Source organism: Cotesia typhae, unplaced genomic scaffold (genome assembly GCF_013202065.1).
Source record: "Cotesia typhae breed Kobodo isofemale line unplaced genomic scaffold, CoteBio_Ctyphae contig_23, whole genome shotgun sequence".
Taxonomy (NCBI): Eukaryota; Metazoa; Arthropoda; class Insecta; order Hymenoptera; family Braconidae; genus Cotesia; species Cotesia typhae.
In genome coordinates this window covers 1,042,717-1,069,395 of record NW_027423729.1, presented here as the reverse complement: position 1 = coordinate 1,069,395, position 26,679 = coordinate 1,042,717, and the positions used below count along the sequence as shown (strand labels likewise).

At 33.4% G+C, this 26,679-nt stretch overlaps 1 protein-coding gene across 2 annotated transcripts in view; it reads right to left on the bottom strand.

The window, feature by feature from the left end:
* Plexa (plexin A) overlaps positions 1-26,679 on the bottom strand; it is a 166,879-nt gene that overhangs the window by 90,977 nt on the left and 49,223 nt on the right. For both annotated transcript variants that reach the window (XM_074239313.1, XM_074239314.1), the window contains exon 2: positions 21,253-22,613. In XM_074239313.1, the coding sequence (XP_074095414.1) occupies positions 21,253-22,407 (1,155 nt within the window). In that variant the 5' untranslated portion in view covers positions 22,408-22,613. The remainder of the gene's footprint in view (positions 1-21,252; positions 22,614-26,679) is intronic.

Genomic DNA, 26,679 nt, shown 5'->3' with positions numbered 1-26,679 from the left:
AGCATTAGAGTGCATTAATCTGTTATTGCATATAATTGTTCTTCCAGAGTTTTATTTAGTGACATAATTTAAAGTTTAGATTCAAAGCTCTTTGTCTTATTTTTTGTTGAAAAGACGATTAAAGTGAAAGATAGTTTCAAGAAAGAAAATTCATTAAGAATCAAAAACTTTGTAATTACTATTATTAAAGCTGAAACTTTTGAAATAGTAAATACGAAAATATCTTAAATATACTTTTGAGTTTTTATGAGTTATTAAATTAGTTGTGCAAATTTTATTTAAAAAATGTATTTTTAAAATAACTTAATAATATTATTAATATTTTAATACACTTATCTAATAAATCAAACTCAGTTCATTTGAAATAAATAATTATACAATGAAATTTTAGATTAATTGATGGTCCTGTGACGCTTTACACGGTGAGTTTAACATAAATTGACTGTATGAAATTTCTTTACTACCAATTAGTGTGTTATATTATATTATTGTATGATTTAAAAGCGTATATGTGTATTCCAAACTGTACAAATGAGCGGATGTGTTCCATAGACACGATAATTAAATATAATGGGGCCATCCATGTATTACGTTACACGATTTTCCAGATTTTTACACCTTTTTCTCCCCTATCTCACATATTCACTGAACCCTCCCCTTATGTGATATCACACTGTCACACTTTAACCCTCTAATCGTAATACATTTTTTTACTAATTTAATTCAATTACATGTAAAGATTTTTGCAGATTAAAAATTTGAGCATTGCCTTGATTAAATATTTAAGAAAATTTTTTATTTAATTAGTTATTAAAATGTCTGAGTTATAAATTTAAAAAAAGTGATACTAACTTTAAATTTATGCACCTATTGACATTTACAAAACGTGAAAACAATAGATCCAATAGTATTAAAATTCAAAAATTATTCGTGCGTTATCTTACATAAGTAAACTACGCAGAAACAATACAAAACTTTATGTAACTCGTTTTCCCACATGAAACTTATGTTAATTTTGTTGCAAAATTTTTATCACTGCACTATTAACCATTAGAAAAATTAAAAAAAAAAAAAAAGAATAAAAATATCGACCTAGGAATCTAATAGATTTATAAATAGTGAGCCTTGAAACGCACAGAAGCGTGTCTAAAGAAAACAGGAGTCTTGGTAAGTGCGTACTTGTAGGCACGCGTGCACAATTACGAGAGATACCAAGGAGGCAAACAAGCTTACAGCTCACAGAATATACATGTACAGTAAATATATCTGAAAAACAAGAAAGAAGAAGAAAAAGAAGAAGTAGAGTAGCTGTGCCGGATAGAAAAGAAGAATAAAGAAGGGGAAATAAATGAAAGAAAGAAAGATGGGAAAGGATGTGTAGAATATAAAGGAGGGAAAAAGGAATCAGTGTTCTTTATCTTCACGGCTCGCGCCCAATCGCGTGAATGGTCCCTGGGGCAAATCGCTCCACCAGATGTTGATCGTCGCCAACTTGTTATTTTTTTTTACCCTTTTTTTGGCCACTCCTACCTTCATCTTACGTTATGTTTTCTTTTTGTTTTTCACCTCGATTTTATCCCATTCTTTCATTCAATTTCATTAAAAAATAAAACACACGTGTAGTCTGGTACAAAATACCGATGCTTTTTTCAGTTCCTCGCTACTTTCTTGGTAGCAGAGTAATTCCGCTGGAGCAAGTAAGCCCAGGACTTGCGTAGGCGCGGATACACGTCCAGATGAATAAGATAAACCTCTTTTCTTCTCTGGAAGTTTTAAACCTCGAGAGAAAGTCATCGCCAGAAGATATTTCGCTCGTTCGCTCACAACATATTTCAACAGGTCAGTCTCTTACTACTCCTCCACTGTTTCAATATATACAAACGCGAGCACCGTGTGCATAATACACGAAAGATAAATCAGCGGACACTTATACTTACAAAAGGAGTACTTGAGGTATCAAGAGAGTTCTGTAGCTGAAGCAGGGCGTCCTCTGAAATTATTCGAGGTTCGAGGTCGGAGATGCCGCACATCCGGGCAGTGTGGGTGGGGCTATATTCCCATCTCTATATATCTAGATCTATCTTTCTTTTTATCTAAAACTTTCCTCGATGATCTCTCTTCCTCTGGGTTGCTCGCTCATTACACGCTCATTGATCCTCGCGGTCCGCCACAAGATTGCGTGTATATCTCTCAGGGTTTACTATTCTGTTAGGTTCCGTTTTTCAACAAATAGGATACGAATTAAATGAAAACAGACGGAAGAGAAATGGTAGATTAGAGTCTCGGGGTTACTCATGTCTATAAACAACCCGGGTCTCGAGTTTCGAGTCTCGAGTGTCAACTGGGATAGAAAATACTTGGACGGTCGTAGAGTTGAGTACAGAGAGGGAGAGAGAGAGAGAGAGAGAGAGAGAGAGAGAGAGAGAGAGAGAGAGAGAGAGAGAGAGAGAGAGAGAGAGAGAGAACGGGTGATATACCTGTCCGCGTAATTCCGCACATGGATCTGTGTCTGCACAATGCAACTAACTAGCGAGTTTGGGTGCAGATGAGAGCTTACTATATATATATATGTATATATAATACCAGCAGACAGTATGACTGCTGACTCCTGACTGTAAAGTTAACAGCGGAGTGAATAACTACGAGAATAGGATATATAATAGTAATGTGAGGAGGAGAATAAAGAGAATAGAAGAAGATTCAACTCGTACAAGGATGTATATGTGTGTCGTTGCGGGGCCTTACTCAAGCTCGAGTCCCACGCGTTCCCAGACATTCCAGCTAGTGATTGCCGGCTGCCGACTGACTATCTACTCAGTCCTCTTTTGCAGTCCCAGTCCTACCTATATATCCATGAGTTGTATTAAATGCAGTAAAGGCACACCAAGGTAAGCCCAGTAAAGGTAAAGGGTAGGGTCTAGGGTATCTGCAGTGAGCTTATGCTCCTTTCCACTCTGTACAATGTACAATACGGGCAATATTGTCAGTACTGATGCTATTATACATATGTATAAATATATGTATATGTATAAATACTTGATAGTGTACGAGTGTTTAGCGTATACTTGTGAGTTTTATTCGTGAACAGCAAGAAGCCGGGCTCTATATTTTGCTGGTATGCCCTCTGCTGGAACTTACTCCGCGTCTCGATCTCTTCGCCTCCTCTTTGTAACCTCACTCACGCTATTATCTATATACATAGTGATTCGAGCGTATCCTCGACCCCTCTTGCCTCCATGTGATCTTCCCCCTCGTCGCAGTCTCTTTCTTGAGTAACATGATTCTCGGTGGTTTTACCTCCGTGCCCACCTCACTACCTGAAGGGCTGTGGACTATCACGCGACTCGTTACACCACCCGGGAAATAAGAAACGTTAACGTGAAAAATGAATAAAACGATGTACGCTCTACGCGGTGCATTCTGCGGTTAACTTTACTCAATTTTTTTTTTTTTTTTTTTTTTTTTAGGTTTTATTGCTACTATTCGATATTTAACACCGGATAGTGCTTGTTGCTCTCAGTTGTTAGTTAACTATTTTAAAATTTTTAAAAGCATAGGAAATATTTTTTTTTTTTTTTTTTTTTTCTAATAAAATTATTCGATTCCTCCTTGAAATCATAAGTTAGATGTAATATTAAATTGATTTGAAGAAATTGCATAACGGAGTTTCATCAATATTATGAAATATTGAATAAAAGTATAAATTTAATATATTATAATTTAATAGTTTCATAGGATTTATAATATTAAATTAGTAAACCAATTTAACTCGTATGGCATTTATCTTTAGATTTGTCTATCACGTTTTCTTGCAACATTTCTAAGCGAGTTAATAAGCGGATGCGTCGGTGATAATTTAATGGTGAAGATGATGGGCAGAGAGCAAGTTAAGTAAAGGAACTGAGAGATCTTTAGAGTAAGCGAGACAACGATATTAAGTATTACGCAATTAAGGTGTAGTATTTTTCTTGGTGTTGGTGTTACATAATTCGCTAGTAAATGCACAGTAGCTGTACATAGAACTTGAAATATAAAAAAATAATAATAAAAAAATGTATATAAAAACCTAGCAGGTGCACTATTGTCAACACGAACAAAGGGAGGCACTTACTTTCCCCTTTTTTTAAATATTCCACATCCGCAGAGCACTTGCACACGCGTCGTCAACGGAATTGCATCAGAGGTTATTTACAACTCATCGCGAAAAATTACTGTAATAACTAAACAGGGTAGCGGCGGAGGTGGAGGAGGAGAAAGAGGTAGAGGTAGAGAACTAAAGGACAAACTGGATTCTTTTAGAAGAAAAAAAAAAGAAAAGAATAAATATAGATGTCAAGACTGAAAAAATGAGTCTAACCAATTATTATTCATTATTTTTTCCTAATTTATAATGGAACAACTTATTTTTAGAACCCACAACTATTACAGCTCAAGTACATAAAATTTTTTTTATTATCCTATTGTTGTCGCTATTACACACTAAAACGGGTATTTTATTTTGTGGATTCTCTCTTCAACTCACTAGTGACATAAATTTTGTGTACATGTATTTACCTTTATTACAACAGTGCATTCAGAATGATGATAATGAAAAGTGTGCACGCGTTCAGAATGTAAAATTATGTTGGAATGTTTTCCATTCGGTAAGGTTTAGACATAGACATGTAGACATTATCGCTGGAGCAAATACTAATATTGAAGGAAAATTGTATTGGTGGGTAATGGGTTTTTACCTTCCTTTATTCCACTTTGCTCTTCTTCAGTACAATGTAATGCAATGGCACCAATTTAACAGTGGGTCGCGTTATCGCGATATCATGAATATTAATCGGTTTCTGAGAGTAGTTCACCCTGATTTACCCATGAGAGCAGATCCGAGAGTGATCTCGCGACCCCCAAACGACCCGTTTCTATTCATAAGTGAGTAGTTGTGGTGGTGGTGATGGTGTCGTTTGCGATACGCTGTGAGAAACCTACTTTGGAAAGTTCATCTTTGAGTATTTCCAATATCCGCTATATTCACAACAATAGCGACGGGGGAGTTTAACACAATGCTGATGCTGATACTCACGCCGGAAGTTTAACCATTCACTATAATTATTACAGGACAGACATTTCATGCCATCAATTTGCTTCAACCATTCTCCGTCATTAAATTCATTAAATTATACAAATTTTATCTTACATTTTACGCCTATAATTATTGTTGTTACTTATTTACATCGACTAATTTCAGATAAATACCGACGGTTAACATGAAACTATTTTTTTTATTGCAATTTTAAATTCGTTTTAATTTATTACAAGGTCATTGTTTAGTGTGGGGAAAAAAATTTTTTTTTGTTTAATAAAATTTACGAGAAAAATATTTTCAGAGTTACTTTTGCTGGTAGCATATGGTGCCAACAGGGTGAAGTCTGTTGACTATTTTTTTTTAACTTGTAATTCAATAAATTTTTTTAAAAAATTCAAATTTACTTCTAATGGAGTAAATTTAGAAACTCGTCAAAATAAAGTAACTAAGTAATATTTACTCAACTAAAATATACATTAATTAATATAATTACCGAAATGGAACAAAATGTGTAATTAACGCTAATCAAAAACAGTTTTTAATTTACTGAACCCAACAAAGAGGTATATAAATTCAAAAGAGTAACCATCATGTGACAAAGGCTTTAACAAAAAAGGCCTTAGTAATTCCGAATCAAAGAGAAACCTGTATAGAGTTTGACAAAATGTACGTTTCTTCCTTCCTCTAAATTTTTCTATTTTTTTCCAATTTCTTTTAGCTGTTTTTTATTCTCTTATTCAGTTACTTTTTTCCTTTCACCCAGCAAATGTTCGTTTGTTCGTTCGCCAATACGCCAGGATCAAAGGGACAAAATAACAAAAGACACTTGCATTGACTGTTTGATATTGAATTCGAGATATAACTGTTGAGATAGGTGGCTAGTGGGTACAGACAGGTAGAGGGTAGAAGGTAGAAGTAGCTAGCAACCTCCATTCTCATCTAACGGGTACCTACAGCCGATAGGATGGTATCATTATCACGTAACCGACATTTACTTTGTTCATTCCCAATACATTCGAGCAAGGGTTTGTATTCCTACTCAGATCCCTGATTTTCCTGCTCTAGCTTAACTTGCTGGCTTACAACATCAACGATCAACGAGTTTATTCCCCTCCTGCTCCTCTGGCTGCAACTCGTTGTCCTAAAGGCAGTAACTCACTTGAAGACAATTGAATTGATCCCCGTGATAACATTCTCGTTGTCCACGTGTCCTCAAGGACCTCTGTATACATTAGTCTCTGGTACTATTCCGTATCTACATATATATATCCTACATACAGATTGTATGTACAACCTATATACACATGGATAAATACATACCAACACTCTAATATATAGACTGAAATGCTCCTGCAGTTATGTGCTCATTGCACCCCTTGTGACAAAGCTTCAACTCCATTTGCCGGGCTGGTTGGTTGCCTGCTTACCTCGACGTCTGATCTACCTATACGTGATGTCATGCCGAATAAGCTTCGTCTGGCAATACTACACACTCACACACCAATATTACGATAAGGATGCATTTAATCCTTCAGGCCATAATTGATCGATTCACATGACCGTTAATGTGTAATTCCTATTTCATTATTGAATACTGAATTAATCCATCTAAATAATTAATTAATTATGTATTCTATGCCTTCTGATTGTGGATTAATTCCTCTTCATTTACGTTCGTTGATTCATTGTTGTCATTTTTCGAAAGACTATTTATCGTCCCATAGTTATTAATGTCATTTAATAATTAATAGTTATTAGTAATAATACTAATACATGTGTGGTTATGCAATTCATTAACATCAACTGTAGCGATGACATTTCCTTTTGAGCTAATTTGTAGGAATCAATGTGAAAAAAATTTTTTACATCCCTGATCTGGTCACATATGGCATCAAATCATGTCAGAAAATTTTTTCACAGATTAACGAAAATTCTCAAATAATTCTATAGCATTATTTATTAAGTTTTCATAATCACTATGAATTTAAAATTCATAAAAAATAAAATTGGGCGATGGCAGAAAGATAAAATAAGTAATAAACTCTCTTTAATAGTATATATTTTTTTATCTAGTAAAATTATAGACAATTGACGGTGGGTAGTTTTATGAAATTGCGGGCAGGTTAATTCCCGTGAGTCACAATGTGCGTGTTCGTGACAGATGTTTGTCCATAAAACCGTCCATGGTATGATATTAGTGGATAAAGCGATATTGATTTCTCACTGTGCACATAAACACACAACAAATACAACAAAATACAAAGGTATTGGTACATATAATGTATTTGCACTTTTACGCTTAGTTATTTACCAGCAAACGTGGAAAAGAGGTTTATCCATGTGGCTGACATACATCCCACCTTACATTGTGTATAATAAAAGTGTTTACAAACCAATATGTACTTATGTATGAAGTACAATACATCATGTACACGAAAGCTGCTGTTTAGGTACTTTTGGTAGGTTTCAACACGCGAATACTTTACAACCGATCCAGAAAGCTATCGTACGTACCGAGTGCAACTATGAGTCGAAAAAAATTGTAAAACCATCAGTAACACCACCATCATATACGTACCCGCTAGGATTTCAACCAAAGCTTTTTTTTCTTTCTCTCTTTCAGCACCTCCAGCATCAACATCAGAACCATTCAATATTATCGACGTCCCATCCACTCGACATACTTCCGCCCTGTTGCATTTTTTCGTCTAGACGTAAAAGATATTTACCCATCGTATGATGTCTTTTTATTTATATTTTTATTTTTTATATTATACACACTGATGTATGTACATTGTACTGGCGCTCAACAATAACGTCTACCAGCAGATCCTTTACTCTCTATCATCTCAACGAAATTTTACGATATCCAAGAGCCTCAAAGCCTTCAAGAAGGAAATTATCATTTTATCGACTTCCTCACTTCATTTAAGATTTTATTTTCTGTTTTTTTTTTTCTTTTTTATTATTATTTTGTATTGTACATCTACATTTTTTCCGAAAGAATGAGGCTAAATAAAGATAGATGAGTTGAGCTTCTGTATAAAATATGTTTAAATAAAAAGGAAAAATTTCCTTTAGATGCCCGGCAATTTATCAGATGACAATCGCGAATTGAAAAAGAACACAGTGAGAATGAGGGGAAAATGTGAATAATGAATGTTGTAGAAAATTCAGGAACGTAGAAAAGAGAAAAGAGAGCAGGCGCCTTGTCTTATTCTTATTTACTCTCTATAGGGCTATGCTGTAAACTCTGCTTCTTTTTTTTCTTATTACTATCTTTATCTCTGCTTTATTTTTGTTCTCCGTTCCTGCTTCACTCGGTTAAAATCTTAATCGTTATATTTCGACGATACGCAGCTGAGAATTCGGAAATAGAAGAGATTGAAATTGAAAATTACTGACGGGCATTTTCAGTCGTCGACGTGCTACCGTACTTTAACGCTTCTCGAACAGTATAAAATGTATATATATATATATATATATATATATATATATATATATATATATATATATGTCCATAAAACGCCATACCGGTGAATTGCCTGAAGGGAAAAATCAAGTGAGGAAAATGCTCCAAGTAAGCATTCAGATCAAGGTTATACACACAGGTGTCTGATATATGAAAATTTTAAACCTTTTTTAGTCAAACATTTACCAGGAAATTACCAACTACTCGCCGATTTTATCTCATTTAGATTTCTTCATTTAAAAATAAAAGAAGCAATTCGTAAGTCGAAATGCCTTAGGAAAATTTAAATCTACCTAATTTTTTTTTCGTTAAAAACTTTAGACAGTAATCTTTTTATAGAAGAAGATAAAAATCAGTCTAGCATTGATATAGAGATCTTTTTAATAGATAATTAAATTCTCAACAACTTTTCCTGATAATTAAAACTAAAAATAAAATTGTACAGATAAAATCAATTTAAAGTTTATTGATAAAACGTAACTCTTTACATATTTATAGTTTTAAACTAAAACTTATCAAGTACCCCGATATAAAATTTATCAACTAAAGGATTTTTTATCTGTGTTTGTACGAAATTCATTAAAAAATCTATAGATTGAAATTGAATGCCCCGAGTAATTTATAAAAATAAAAAAGAAAATAAAGGATTTTATTTTTAATTAAGTTTTTCAATTGAGTGGAAGATAAAATAGTTCTATTTGATGTATTTTATTATTTTGAAATACCCATTTCGACAATTTGTTAAACTGAATATAAAAGAATAAAAGATCAAAGCAATAGCTATATAATAATAAAGCTCGTCAGTGTATTGAATAGTATAAAATTTTACGGTATTTATCGTGAATTATTTATTTATCGTGGCGTGATGACCAAAGCAGACGGTAGCAAAGCGCAATTAATCCGAAAATCCGAGGTACATTGATAATACTGTACACACCCTTCGGTCTCGATACTCGAGTACATTTACATCTACATCTACATCTATGAATCTATGCATGTATTAATTTATCTATCTATCTATAAACATAGATCTATTTCAACTTCTCTTTGCCCGGTCGCTCTCACTGCGGTATTAGTAATGGCAACAGCAACAGCGAATTGGAAAAGCACAACCGCGATGCGATGGGATATATGAGAGTCTCTCGCGATTACACGAGATTAATACACCACCGGGCATAAAACAGAGATACGTGAGCAGAGAATTAATGAAAAAGGATAAAATATAATGTACAAAGAGAGTGAGATAATATGAGTGAGGATCCCAGGATGGAATCGACGAAACTGACTCTCAGCGCCCAGGGGTGGATTCAGCTACCGTAAACCGTAAAGCGGGAGAGAATGAGAATGATAAGGGAGAAGTTGGTGCATGGTGCTGCCGAATCCTAATTAGAAACTCGCGGAAGTAAATCGAGAGTTGATTACACCGACGCAGATACATATAGTACCGGATAGGATATGTGCTGAGGCGTTGTAGGACGCACCCGAACTATTCTACCGATCCACTACACCTACCAAAGGTACACTACACGGTCCAGAGCATCAAACAAATAGAGGGTGTATATTGTACTGGGGTACTGTACAGAACATGGTTAATTGGGATTGCTTCAAAATTTCCACACAACCATTGAGTTAGAGTATGAGTCCCAATTTTCAAAATTCATTTCATTCATTCTCTCTAATTCTCTCAGGCGCCTACTCTCTCTTTGTTGAAACGATACCACCTACTATACGTGTCAATAAATTACCCGTAACATCAATTTTCACAACAAAATATTCGTTTCACCTCATGAATAACCGATTATTTCAATTTCCTGTGCCGTTACTGAAGAATATTTAGCGCGAATATCCTCGCCATTTATACAAATATCGAGCGGCGAAATCTATATTTCTCGAATAACGAAACACCTCAAAAATTTATAAAATATATAAACTTTTTTTTTATGAATAAATTTTAGCAATACCCGGCTTATCTTCTGAGAATATCGTTCAGTGTAAATGTAATAAAACTGTCAAAGTCAATAATTTACATAACTGAATATTACATTAAAAAAAAAAAAAAAAATACAAAAAGATTAAATCATTCAGTGATAATGGATAGCAATAAAAATATCATTTTATTTACACTAAGGATACATTTAAAGAAATGGATGCTTCGTATTTGTATTATTGTTTCTTGATACTAAATTTAAATAATAAAATAACGAATAAAACTCTATATCAAGTAAAGATTAAAATTCATCGATGCAAAAGCTTTTTACTTTGGTAAATAAAAGTCAAGATAGTAATCTAAAAGCATACTTGTTATCGAAATAGGCTGCGCTGGGTTTATCCCTTGGGCGTTCGAATATAACAACAACAGCAACAACACCACCAACGCCAACGCCAACAACAACAACAACAACAACAACAACAACAACAAGAGTACCAGCAACACCAACAACGTATGAGCCAATTGATTAAGCTTGAATAGACGCGAAAGAATAGACCTGAGCCCCAACAACTCCAATACAATTCTATCTATCGTGATCTATATCTATTACACATTATTTCCGGCCTGTTGCATTTTCCCGGCGTCCAGTCGTTTGCATTATCACTAGACTAGCGAGCGAGCGAGCAAGTTGTGTTTAGTGCTGGTGTATTGGTGGTGAACTGGCTGGCTGATGGCTAGTTGGTTACTGTGCTATATCTGCAGTATACTGAACCGAGCTAGTGGTCTGTAGGCTCTGGATGAGAGAGAATACATATCCTTTCCCATCCCGTTTCTGATGGCTCAACCCTCTATCCTCTACCCCTCTTATCCGTTCTAAAATTTAGGTTTTCTAATTATCAGGAGCATTCAGAGCTGAGTGTGCTTCCATTATTATACTTAACTCGAAATGTGGATCCTTGATTATCGGTAATTCAGGCTATCAATGCAAACGCTATTGAGAATATCTCTTTCACAAATACCACGTTTAATTATGGTAGAATAATTTTCATTTTAATTGGATCTCTGTTTACTGGTTGAATTTTTAATTCAAATAAATTTTCATTTCAGTATATAATAGTAATAAAATTTAAATAAACCACATTTAAATTAACTAAATAAAAGAAATACTAATGAGATTTCGAGGTAAATTCGTAACTAAGACCGGATACACGAGATTAAAAGAATTATAAGATGAAGAAAAGTATCGAGGGAGTAATACTAAACCTCAATCCAAGTCCAAGTCTACGTCTGCTCACTTTATTTTTATTATTTTTTATTTTATCTCGTATTCTTTTTTTATATCTAAAGATTTTTGCGGATAAAATTTCACCACGATCCTCGAGGTTCAATTTCATCTGCTACAACCTAGAAGATACTCATCCTTGAATTCCTGCGATTCTTATAAAATTTGTTCGATTAAGTATAAAAAAAGAAATAAATTTTTATATCGAGGTATGTGGATACACGAAAGCTTCGACGGGATAAAAAAAAAAGAGAAAAAAAAAATTATTTAACCTTGCCGGATTTTATTCGTCGATACTAATAAATTATAATTGTACTGCTTTGTTTCGACGGATATTTTTATTTTTTTTTCGAGATTATTTCGAGGACGTATATTTTTTCTTATCATTTATAAAGGACAAATCGATGATCTGAGCTATCATAACACTATAAATTAATTATAGAAAATTTTTTTCACGATCTAATATATAATTGCTGTCGTCTGAATTTTATCTCTCTTGGAAAAGATCGTCTTTTGATAAAAATAAAGTAATTAGTACTGTAAAGCGTCTTTAACTTAAAATTGTTAGCTTACCAAAGGTTTTTTCCGATAATGGTATACCTCATTGAGGACTTTAGAAAAACTATCGGTAATAACCTGTAAGTGAGTTCCCGTCTGTTTTCGCTGGCAAAAAATTATGCAGTAGCGCCAGAGGTTTAATTTTTTTTCCCAATTGCTTTATTGATTTAGCGAAATGAGCAATAAAAAAAAACTATAAAATATTAAATCTTTATTCTTTAGCAAGTTGCATAGGCTTCAAAGTTTAAAAAACTCTCTGTACTGTGCAAATCGCGGGATCGTAAAATGACTTTGTAAAATGTTCAGTTGTTTTTTGAATTCAGTACTTTTAAAACTCTCGTAACTTTAAAGTAAGAATTTTTTTTTTTTAATAATTAATGCTCTTTAAAATCCTATACTAGAAAAATATTCTTTATTTTTATAAATGGTAATATATAGAATTTATTTATTTTCTACTAATTACTGAGTGTTAAAAGTATATGTTAATAATTAAAATAAAATTATGTAATTTATTTATAGTTTGGCATTTAACTGTGTTTCTAATATAAACCGACGAAAAGATTAAATCGAATTTAATGGAACAAATAAATTTATATAACTGCGCGTAATCTATAATATAATATGTTTATGGTGTATGGAGTCATTATTAATAAATATAATGAGTATTCATTTATTATGGATTAAATTATCAGTATTAAATAACTCGCGTACTATACAATAATTAACCAAAATAATAAATTATATAATACGGTATCTCGCAGCAAACACTTTTAAATACCAAGTGTCGATAGAGTTTTGCACATTTACTTGCGTTACAATATTGTGCTACATATAATATTCTCTGATATTTAAACAGCGTTAAATTTTCTCATTTCACGAAAACACTCAATTAAAATAAATATTTGATATTAAATAATTCGTTGATTAATCAGAGTATGTGAGATGATTCAATGTTTATTTTAAATAACGAAATATTATGGTAATGCAAATGTGGTGTATTGTAGATATATATATATATATATATATATATATATATATATATATATATATATATATATATATATATATATATCCTGAGTAAAGTAAAGGTTTTTAAATTTATTTAAAAGAGTATAAAGTTAAGTGAGAGGTGGAAAAAATCCTGAAAAAGTATAACCAAACAAGATAAGACAAAGTTGGAAATGGATGTAGCAGCAGTAGTAGTAGTAGTTGTTCCAAGTCAGACTTTACCCTTGACAGAGACGAGCGAGCGAGGGTATAGAGCTTAAGGGTTGCGGTAAATGGTAAGCGCCCCGATTGATTTACGAGAAGCTGAGCGTACTATCCAGCCCGGTGGAAGCAAAAGCACCACCAGTAGAACTCTACCAGCATAGCCATACTACCCGAAGAGACTTTGTAAGCCTTACGTGGCGGCGTCGTGAATCGTCTTGGACGTTTTATCGCGGATTTTCTTATATCTTTCAGCTTCTGTGCCTTCCAAGAGTTTATCGTCATGATTATTGAGTTATATTTAACTATGTAAAAACGATAATTATTCTTGGATGAGATATGTGCGTTAATATGTATTTTATCATTGGAAAAAATTTAGTTGTACTAATTTTTGATAACATACCATGTCTTTGAACAAATTTTAATCAATAGTTAGTGTATTTTTTTTTTTTTATGTAAATTATTGATGGTACCTTAGTCAATTTTACTCGATATTTTTGCGTGGAGAATTATATTATATTAATAAATAATAAATAAAGACTTCAAAGTATCTACGGCATTACGTTAAAAGATTTAAATCGTCAAAGTCCTGTTGGTCAACATAACAAGAGTGAATAAGCGAAAGCCGTATGTGTTGTGCCTAAACAACAATGGAAAGTCTCAGGCGATTTATAAAGCCCACACACGTGGTTCACTAGCGCATGGGTTTACTAGTATGTGAATAGTAAGCACAACACAAATCCGACGAAATGAATAACATGGCGAGATAAAAATGAACTTTTAAAAAATTTAATGATGATAATAATAATAAAATAGAATAAGTGTATAAAAATACAGAGTATTAAATGTATAATGAAAATAAAAGAGTACATTGTTGGGTACGATTTTCCGAAGGGCGAGTGAAAGCTGGCGCGGGCGTAAGACTTGACGGCTTAACGGACTTCCAACACGAGCTATAACCTGGTTAACGACCAAGAGAATCAAGTAACCGCGTGCACACGCCTATACTTTTGTACATGTATATATCTATATATTTTTATATAATTCTGCTGTAACTACGTATACAACTGTATAACAACTGTTCTCAAAGATGAAATAATGTTATCATGAAATCATGAATATCAAGATATCTATTTTCATCTATCCCAGCACCGGAAATGATGTTTAAATGAATATGTTCAACAACTTGTTATTTTTATTGACAATTTTGATGAGAAAATTCAGTCAAATATTTTTAATTAAATCGCATCCAATTTGAGTAATTTTGACACCTAGTTTGAGGCTTCAAGTATTTTTTAATAAAATTAAGCTTTAAAATATTGATACTTGCAATTGACAACCAGCTTTGGATTATTTTTATTTATTGATTATAAAAACGACGGTCTTTTGAATTATATTTAGCATCAAAATAACGATATTGAGTTTAGAATGAGTAACTTTGGGAATTAATAATTTCAGAATAAAGATGTCGTGACTATTTACAGAGCGGGTCAAATAAAACATTGAGAATTTTTATTTAGAGTATAAATTAATGATTTTATGCCTTAAAATTTTATAGGGTACTTTAAAAATTCAAAGGTGTTCCAGTTTACTCAAGATGGCTGCATAAAATATTATTCATCTTATTTGGTTCCAGACTTTGTTGGAGAAAAAAAAATAAAGAAAAATTGTGCTGTATTATAAAAGAAACCACGCGAGTTATATGTCTCAAAGTAAAATAAAATATAAAGTCTTAAAATTTTCAATTATTTAGCTCTATTGATTTTTTTTTTCATCACCTGTGTATATTTTTCAAGGTATCTAGGCAGTAAATTTTTTTTTCAGTTTTCAGACGTATGTAATGACTAAAAATAAAAATTATCTGTAGGCTTCATTAATCATTGAAGAGCATTGTAAAATTTAAAAAAATTCTAATTCAGACACATCATGAGAAAGTAAGGGTGAGTTAAAGTCCCGGCTTGCTGAGGTCGTTAGTAAAAATATGCTGCCCTACAGAGGGTTAATGTTCCCTTTAGATCATCAGGAGCTTGTTTAAATTTAACCTGAAGCTGGTGTTAATTCCACGGCGTTAAGAGTAACTAAAAAATATTTCATTTTCATCTTTTATTCGCAAAATTTTTGTTTTTTTAATTTGAGTCATTTCTATTTGGTGGAAAAGTGAAATTTAATTTTTTTCTTTTTGAAATTTCATTTAGAAAAAATATTGTCGAAATAAAAAAGAAAAGAATGATGAAATCTGTTACTAAGAAGAAAGAATTTATACGATAGACACATAAAGGAGTGACAAGTTCATTGTGTTTGATGTAAATGACAATTAAGTCATGAGGTTGTTAAAGAGGAGGAGGAATCTATACATGTAGATCAAGTTATATGTTAGGTACATGTTAATATATACCTTGTGTGTCCTCTTGTCGAAATAGTTGCGGTGACGAAGCTCAGAGGCCAAGCGCAGGACGGATAGAGGTTGCACGCACATTGTACTTACTCAGTAGGCGTGTGCAATGTATGTGTGTGTGATTGTATCGATTTGTTCATAGGCTGCTGCCGCTAAAGAAGTGAAAGCTGAGAGAGCTGCGTGCGTCGAATGCAATCTAAGAGACGATCGATATGATCGACTTGAGAGTTGTGTATATATATGGTATTAAAGTCGAATATGGATGTATGAAATTTAGCAGACTTGTTTGTCCGGAAGAGTTGCCGACGTTTGATTTGCCCGTTGATAAATATTACCGATATTAAATACAAATATTTTATCATCTAATTAAATTAATTGTAATCCGGATAAATTTTTTGTTTGTTTAATTGGAGGCTATTGAATCAAGGAGTACAATAATTGAAGAAAAAAAAAACTATTGAAGCTAGCAATAGACTGGATTTAAAATTGTTAATTTTTTGTTCTCAATTGCAATTAATGCATTTAATATATTCGTAAAATTCTACATGATCAACCGATACTTGTTTTAATGGATTATAAAAAATGTTTGCAGACAATATCGTCCAAATGTTTTCTCAGTAGTCAAACTTTGTTGAGCTAAATCTGCAGGATATTTTTAATTATTGAAATTTCACTTTCGACTTAAATTTCGTAATTGTTATTACTTTTAAATCGATTGAATCAGACAGATAAATAAAAATAATTGATTCAATGAATTATTCAACAGGTTATGGGCCTAATTTATTTTAAAAATTTTTTTTTTGTAAAGTTAATAATTTTAAAAATTTTAGCGCATTATTGTTTCATTCAACTATCATCAATATATATTTTTAATGGAATAAATATTTCCAATTAAAAATGATTGCGTATAAAATTTACTATGGAATTAATGCTCGAGATAAATGAACTTGAATTAAACAAACTTTATGAATTTTTCGAATATATATTGGAAATAAAATGATTTTAAGACAAAATTTTCTCAGTAAAATCATTATAATATTATAATTATAAACCATAAAAGTTGAGCAGTAACACTTTTGAAAAAGTAGAGCGTTTCTTTATAAAATTGAATAAAAGTATACAGCAAGGGAAGCAGTGTCGTCGACGTAAAACTTGTTATTAAATAAAGTAAAACCCAGCCCCACTCGAGACATTGACTCGATGAAATTATTAAAGCTTTTTTGCATCAACGTCATTGACCTCTGCATAAAATTAATCTAAAAATAAAATAAATTCACTAATACATAAGAGATCTCAAGTGAGACGACATGGGAAATCGGTGGTGCCAATCTCGATCTCTCAATCCAGCTCCAGCATCCACCACCACCACCATCACAGGTGTACCAGATTTTTTATCCATCGGAAACTTTTTAATTGCATAGTTTGCCATCTCTGCCCGTGTACGACCATCCAATTTGCGCGAATGGGTTTTCCTTCAAACCTATGACTCAACTCGTGCGACCTTCCTTTCTCTCGAGATTTTTTCATTTTATTTCAACTCTACAGTTTGCCAAACCTCTATCTACAATCTTTCTGTCTTTCCTTCTTTTCTATTCTTCATTTTATTTTTATTATTTTTTTTTTTTTTCGTCCTCCACCTCTACAATCATACGATCTTTTTCTGTAAATTTTTTTCATCCCAGTCACTCGACTGATTTCGCTTGTTACCCGCGAAGAATTAAGTGCAACTTGAACAAACAATTATAAAAAAAATAACCGAAACTATAAAAATACTGTATACACAATTTATTTTCGTTTGTGTTTTATTTTTTTATTTTTTAGACCGCTAACGAGCTGGCAACAAAAAAATCCACTACACGTGATTTTTGAAATTTTTTCAGCTTCATTGTAAGCATACATCTCTGTAATCTGTTACTGGTTAAACTAATGTAATGATTGTTTAGCTTCGAACATACCAAACACAAAAGGTCGATAAACTGAAGCAAGCTACAATCAAGGTAAAACGCACGCGCATTCGACCTTTAAGTATATTACATACAAAACATATTTTTTTTTCATGTTCAACTTTGAGAAAAGATAGCAAGTATATACAAATAAGTGTATTGAAGAAAACAGTTAAAATGAAAGGATAGCGACTCGAAAAAAAGCTGACAATATTAAAATAAAATACTTGTTGTGAAGTACTATACAGTACAGTACAGGACAGAAATAAAAAATATATTATTAATAGGAAAAAACGTTTGGCACTTTGCCAGCGTACATTTTTATCCGGATATTAACGGGATGCTGAAAAAAATGACAACGGCCAAACTATTCTGAATTCTCATATTGGTGCTAAAAAACAATAATAATAATCAATATCAATAATAAAAAAAAAAAGTAATTTAATGTATAAGATGTTGGGGGAAAATATTCTATAATCGAAGTGAGGTAAGAAAATTCTCAGACTACGTGAATATCTAATTTCAAGCGTAAATCGAATTGCGAATATAAAATATCCGCGGGCTTGAACACCCACTCGCTTTGCTCGGTCTACTCGAGAAATTAATCGAGTTATCGAAGTAGATAAGGTTTCCTACGCCATGTTGTTCGTTGAGCTTTAACAGGTCCAAGTAAAATTCGATTTGCCAACATATAACTAAAACTATGACTATGAGCGTTTCCTAATTCATGAAAATAAACAACAAATTGTGTTACCATAAATAATATAAAGTAGTATTTCACTTCGCTTAGCGATAGCATCAAGCATTAAGTATTTAATTATTTATAAATTTTTAAGTTTAACGACTTAACCCTATTTCGGTATTGATACTGCATCTAGTGCTTATTTATTGAAGGCAACGTCTTTTTGTGGGAACACGTTTAAATAATCTCAAAGGAGCATTAAAAAGTAAAATAATATCATGTATAGATGAGTAATGACAATGCAGGATCGATAGACATAAATGTCCAAATGATTCACGAGAAACTCTGTCATTACATTGTATAAATAATTCTACATCAATAAAATTACGAGTGAGTGAGCATTAGAGCGACCCGATTTCTCACTGAAAATTATCTACCGTCGATCTGTTCCCTAATGCTGCTTGCAACTAATTGGAACTAATCGTCTCGTTTACTTTTTTTTCTTTATCTATTTCTTTTCATTAATTTCTTGTTCACTTTTTACTTAGACTTCAATTCAACCATTTATTTTTTTATTTTCTTTAAACCAAATACCTTCCTACCTACTACCTTCTGCCATTACTCGGGGAACCAAATAAAACCTTTTCCTTCTTCAGTTCGTTTTTTTCATATATCCCCGGGGATCACTTTGACAGTCGAAACGTGAGGTCCTAACTCCAGTTCAAGGTCACTAATAATTTACTACTTGAATATAAAAAAATTTTATTGCCACGGAAGCTTTTTATTAAAAAATAATGACTTACTTCTATCAAAAACTATATGGTTTTCTATCGATTTTTTTCTTGATGAAATTACTGTGACACTTCTCTAATTGCTATTAAAATTTAATTTGCATAAATTTTTTTCAACGGTGATTTAAAAAATATACTTTAATACGAATATAACATGTTCAAATTATTAAAAAAAAAATATATGTTTGATTTAATTAATAAGCATGAATTTAAAAAAAAAATTCATTTACGGAAAATTTTTTACTGTTTAAAATGACTCAATTAAAAAAAAAAAAAAAAAAAAAAAAGTGAAGACTGTTCAAATATTTATGGAGCGAAAAAAAAAACTAAATAAAATAATAATTTATAATTTCTATGTAAATAAAGCTTATATAAATCTTAAACAATCATAACATAAATCAAGAACACTGTAGACCGTATACTTAGCCGTGCATGAGTAAATTTAAAGTCCATATAGTGTATTTAAACGTTAGTAAATGATTTACGTAATGTTTATATTCATGATGAAATCATACATGGACCATCATTATCATACTATTTTCATACATTACTTTTTTTTCATCGTGATAAGAATCTTCTTAAGCTAATCTACAACTTTGACACCTTTTTGCTAAAAAAGATGCCTTATCTACTGGAGATTACGCAGAGAAGAGTAATCTTTTAGCGGTTGACTATGTATGCATCAGGTGGTCTACCTACTTAACGAGCTTCTTGAAAAGAATGGAAAATAATTGTAAAAATAATTACTAAGAGTCTAGAATCCGAAGTCTGCAATTTAAAAAACAATCAATAATAATACATAATCGGGAATAATGATAATACCGAGAGAAAAAAGTGAATTATGAGCAATTGACGTTGAACAATAGATTAATTATTCACCTCTGACAATAATGAATAACTTAGAACAATGGATAATTGATAATATAATACAAGAGAGAGAGAAAGATGAGAATCGATTCACCTGAAGATGAGATTGGCGTGGTCGCCACAGGGATGATTTTAATCCCTGGATCGGAGAATGTCGCAAGAGATCATCGCACAAGAATATATGTATATAAGTATATAGGTACAATATAGCTAGAGAGCATTATCTGTTAGTCGACGACATCAACAACTCCGTGAATAATCACTGAGAATATACTTAGTGAGTATCATAATCTGAGTCTATAGCAAACTCTGCTGAGATTAATAGGTTATTATATTCACTTATATATACATATATACACATAGAGATTATTGTAATAATAAATCATAGTTAGCATATGGTGTTGTGACGTTGACTGCATTTAGAATAGTCTTTGAATATTGTAACGTGCGAGAAAGATATTATTCTAGTTGAGTTAATGCTGTTGCAGTAGCAGTAGCAATACCACTAGTTTAAGTAGCATCAATGCCACCTGTTACGTAAATACAGGTGCACTAGACTACTACTACCAGCACCACGTTGTGTATCGACTCCTCGCCAATTGATTTATCCTCCTAATGGACGACAAGGACATATCGAATGATCTTGGTGCTCACGAGCCAACTACTTCCTTGAGAAAATATATACGAAGTTACGAAGAATATAACCGAGCTTAGACGTAAAATAGATTTGAGCACACATTTAATAGATGAGTAAGTGTACTGGTATACAAAGTATTGAATCAAAGATTTATCATAAACTTTTATAAAATAAAATAAAATTTTATGTGTCAGGGACTGTATGCTTGTCATTCTCAGAAGTACCTATGACACTGCTGTACTGCTCATAGATTAAAAATAAATATATTTACGATAGTATATACCTAACAGTGGATGTTTGTATTTACATTGGCAATGTTTAATTATTGTTTGTTGACGGCGTATATACAGAGTATACAGAGTAAGAGTAAAAGCAAGAGGAATAATAAATAAATAAAAAAATGTTTACTCACCGTAAGGACGCACTTGTGACTGGGGGATATGAATTCAAGACCCCGTTGGCCATCACCACTGAAACATCGCTGTATATTTCTCATGAATTTTCTCCGTATGCTCTTAAGCGCGTAGATGCATAGAGCAGAATCATTACCCGGTCGTTGGCTATTTGGGTCATTGCTTTCGGCAAATACGGCATAAAGTACATCATCCTGTGCAGTAATACCAAGTGCACTGGCTAATACTGACCCGGCTTTACCGACGTAAGCCGCCTGGACTAAATTGTAATTACGTCCCTCGTTTTTACACTCGACAGGTATCTCAGTGTAGGAATAGTAGTGCATGTCATCCTGGCAGAGTCTAACGAGTTTCGAGATAAAGTTGGTAGCCTCGGTGTCCTTCAACTGGGTGGTAAAGAAGTAACTGAAACCTTCACTGCTGAAACCGTATATGTAGTTGATCGGATAGCGTTCCCTCGAAAGTGAGTTTACGTATATCCTCGTGCCGGTCGTGACCGCGGACTCCGCGATGTTCAGCATCTTGTCTTTGTCGAGGGATCTCGAGCTGACCGCGGGGACCTCTGACCGGTAGGGTGAATTTGCTGTGTACGTGACACCAACATACATTACTTGGGATACCGGTGGATTTGGTGGTCCCGGCGCGATGAATGCCACCGTCGAGGCCGTTGCGTTGTTTGCAACCACAGGGTCCTTAACCTTTTGCACTACATCTGTTATATTGTGTAAATTTCTCACATCGCAGGTACCCTGAAACAGGCTGTTGCAGGAAATCAGCCGGCTTGTTGTGTAGTCAATTACCAGAGCTTTGTTAACATTGTCCACTTTGCGTTTAACAGTTTCACGCGGACAGTCAAAACTCGAGCAATCAAGCGCATCTTCCTGAGGACCCGTTATTGCCTTCACCACCAGATTCAAATCCGGAGAGAACTGGTAAAGCCGATTAACAGCACCGACGTACACGCGACCGGTATTTTTGTCAACTACCAGATGATTCATGCGCTGGACATCCGGATCGTAAAATTGATGGACGATATCGGTAGAAGCCGCACCGTTTATCAATGTCAGCTGCTCAAGTACCAGGAAAATGTTAAGTATAAGCGGCAATTGCCGCCAATAGCGGAGTAACACAAGACCCACCACCAATGTCGTCATCGTTACTTCCTTGATATTATTTTTTTATTTTTATTATTATTCACTACGACAATTATTTTGGTATTTTTTTTTTCTTATTTATATTATAATAACGGCAAATTCCACTTGCCAGCCCCTATAAACTACCTTCCTATCCTACGGGACGGGATTTTACCCGCCCCCGCCTCCACCGAGCTACTGCTTCTTCTGGAGCCCACCTCGTATTCCTGAAATCACAAAAGAAAATCTCCAATTAGTCATTAAATCTTCAATAAATGATGATAAAAGTTTACTCAGAGGGAAGTATTTATCTATTAAGGAGATAAGAACTTTCAAGTAGCTTATGCGTATTTTTATTCAAATACAAATAAATAAACAAAGAAAATAAACCGAATGAATAAAACTCATCAGAGATTGTATAGACGGGATGATTGAGCTTCGAGTGGGTTCTTTTTCCGTTTTCTCTATTCACTTAAAGCTAAAGCCGGTGCTCTTGAGGGTGATCTCTCAAGGGCGATGCGCGTTACGGAGGAAAGTTGAGAAACCGTACGCTGGTTAACGAGGGCCAGTCCTTGTGGGCGAGTAACTAACGAAGTGCTGCGGAGGTGGAACCGAACGACCAAGACAGACGGAACTACGAGGAGGACGACGACCAAGACGACGAACTAGGGATCGATAGTGACTTTGGATTGATTTCACTCGGTCTGGTCCCCGTACCAGTGTACCAGTCTACCAGCACAAGCAATGCCTCCGGGGTTCCACTTTAGTTGTTGGCTGCTTCTGTTGCTTTTGCTGCAGTATTGTTCTCTTTCTCTATCCAACTCTTTCATTTTGTTCTGGTCTGTTCTGGCGTCCAATCTTCACTGACGACTGTGGTAGTTACTCAGGTATATTCACCCATGATGGACCGACCCGGCAACAACTCTGATCACCATGAAATTCCAGCCTCCTTCACTGAGATTCACTCAACGAGATATGCGTACAGAGAACTTTGTTTCCTCTCTGTCTCTTTTGCAACATTATTTATTTATTTATTTATTTATTATTATTATTTTAATCATTATTATTATTAACTATTGCTATTGAGTGTATGTCCATGACACGGTCGTACAGAGTGAATTTACCGACTTAGGCATGCTGACAGACAGCTTGCCACAAATATCAATCGTGATATACTCGTATAGAGCTTAACAGTGACACTAACGAAGTCACTGTTATTTTTTTGCACGATTTAATCTTCATTTTAACAAAACTTTTCTTTGACATTTTCGCTTGACCGGCTAAGACTGTGTATCGCGTTTGTACTAAAATACTAATGTACCAGTGTACTAGTACGGAACTAGTGTTAAGACAAGTCACGCATCGATAAATCTAAAAGCAACTACTACATTATTTTACTGGGTTGGGGTTTTGTAGGAGCAAAAGTGCGGTTTTAACAAAACTTTTAGCGGTAAGCTAGACCAGACGCTTGTTGTGAATATTGTAAAATATTTTTTTTTTTTTTTTATTTATACCCTTGATTGTTATCGTTTTATTTTTAGTGTTTTTCATCACAAGATGGTCAATAAATTTAGTGTAAGTTTACAAGAAACGGAGGCGAAAGTTTTCTGATGGGATTACGACACCGGGTATATAAAATTGTCTGGTCGATGAGCTTGTCTCAAATACCAAAACAAGTCTCCTCGTCTCCTCTACTCGGTCCTTCTTTATTATTATTTTCATCTTCGTTTTGCTCATGCTCTGTTCTCCCGTTGTCTCCCGCACCCAAAAAGGAAGCGGAAGGACGGGAGACGAAGGTAACGGAAAAAAATGAAAAAAATTTACCAGAGCTAGAGCCAGAGACACAAGAGCAGAGAAGAGAAGAGTCTGAGTTCTTATGAACCACCAGGGATTTATCGACAAGGTACCAGGTGCCTTGCCTGCTATTTCAGCTTTATCGTCTCTACTTTTAAAACCCACTACTCGCCGTATTTAAATGATTTGTTACGTATATTAAAATAATACATAACAAATAGCCATTACAGTTATTGCAGCTTTTAAACCTGAAAAATATTAACCAGCATTATGGATTTAAAAAAACTTTCCCTTCCCTTTCCTTCCTTAAAGTTTGACAGTAGACTGCGGGAGCAGTTTATTTATTTATGCTTAACCGTTAGCTTAATTTAAAGTCGATGTTAAATTTTAACGAGCACGTGCCCAAGATGTTAAGGAGATGCTTTGAAGAAAGAGCCAAGAGATAGAGGCAGAGGTTGAGGTTGAGATTTGAGGTGCCTCATACGGATGGCTGTTAGTTGTTGAAATGGCTTCACCGTGAAAGCCAGGTCGTAGGTATATGGTAAAAGGATCGCCAGGAAAGTGGATCATGTACGCAATCACTGACGCTTCGAATATTCGTTGACTTGAATAGAAGCTGAACTGAAGTTAAGTCGACGAAACCTCGAAGCCAAAGTCGTAATTCAACAAACTCTGTCTACATTTAAACCGAGTTTTCTCTGTTTACTCTCAAGTGGAATATAGACAATGATAAAGTCGATGATGATGATGATGATGATGATGATGAGGTTCAAGAGACTTCACCGCGAGGAGGGAGGTCCTCTGCCTCAAGAACTCCCAGCAACTTAGTACATACCTGTATCAAGATCGCGCACGTGGCACAGATTACTTGTACTCTCTCATTAAAAATCGTTACTCTTTGGTTTAATTGTTACCGTGTCAATTAGTTTGTTGTTAAAACTACCAACTACATCAAATTAAATTAGAGATTAAGATTTTACATAATATAAATGTCAAAGGACATATTTAATGAATTTCCTTTTCTATCAGGATTTAAGATAAAATATTCAAGACGTTCTTTAAATCTTTAAGTAGCGATTTAACTAGAATTTTTTAGTGATCAAATTTACATTTAATTAACAGTTTTTTTTTTTTATTGGTTGATAACATGTCCAATTTGTTTTTTAAATGAAATGTTGCGGTCAAAATTTTTACAAATAAAAAAAGTATTTATTTTGCTTAAAAATCGCTTCGATCAAAAAGTTAAGAAACTAAAACTCTCTTTAAAGCTGATACATTATTTAATAATCTAGCTTTTCTCAAAATGCTTATTTGAAAAATTTTATTCGTTTAAGAGCAAATTTAAGGCAAAGTTCCCATTTATTTTACGAATACGACAAGGACACTACCATTTTAGCTTATTGAGTACAAAAGAGAAAATATACTAAATGACTCTTAAAAAGATAAATTGTTGAAGCTTTAAAAAAAAAAGAGCTTAAAGCCGATAAGGCGTATAATACTTTACAACATACATCCTTCTGGAATAATTTTTTTCAATTTAAAGGCTTAGAACAAGTTGACTCTTTGGCTTTTCCTCTTGTGAGTCAAGCTCCTATATCAAAAACTTATTGCTATAATTATTATCATCATAAAGAAGCAAAATTAGATTAAAGCACGTGATATAGTTTGTAAGTTAAAACATATATCATATATACGAGCATCAAAGTTTGAGTATCAAATTTCCGCCACAAGGAACGACATATAGTCGTAGTCATTGAAGGTGACATGCAATGCTACATGAAGTTAATTAAATCTGACCTTTGTCGTTAATTAGCGCACAAGTGCCACGTGGATGCCACGAGTTTCGAACTTAAGAGGATAGAAAATAATATGAGACAAGAGATAAGAGAAATGTTAAGTTTATACTGTCGTAATAGACGTGCTCGTCTAGTCTTCACTAGCTCTTTGGCGTCTCTAGTCGTCAATGTCGTCAAAGTCATGAATGCATCGATACACTTCTTCACCTAACCCACAACAACACGTATATGCATCAATCCAAATATCGATATATATTCTCTCACTGAAATACATTTACGAAAAATCCTTACAGTCTTCTATTCTCGATTCACTTCACTCTATATCGATATCCATATGTTCATAAATGGGAATAGAATTTTAGTGACACGATCTACGGAAATAAAATTTATTGTGAAAACTGTCAATCCTGTGTTGGATATGGAGAAGCATAAAAATATCACCAAGCTGAGGAGTGTTGATAGATTTAAATGATAATCGAGAAAAAAAAATTTATTGCGTGAAATTATTTACAAATATTTTTGCACATCTCTAGCACAAGTGTAATTTGACATTAACCAAATTTAATCCCTAAGATATTTAATTATTTTTAGGAATTTTCGCAGATTAATAAATTAAATTATTATTTATTAAATCGATTGAAAATTTTCAGATCCAGTAAATGAAGAAATAAACGCGTATGATTTTCGATTTATTCAACCTTTT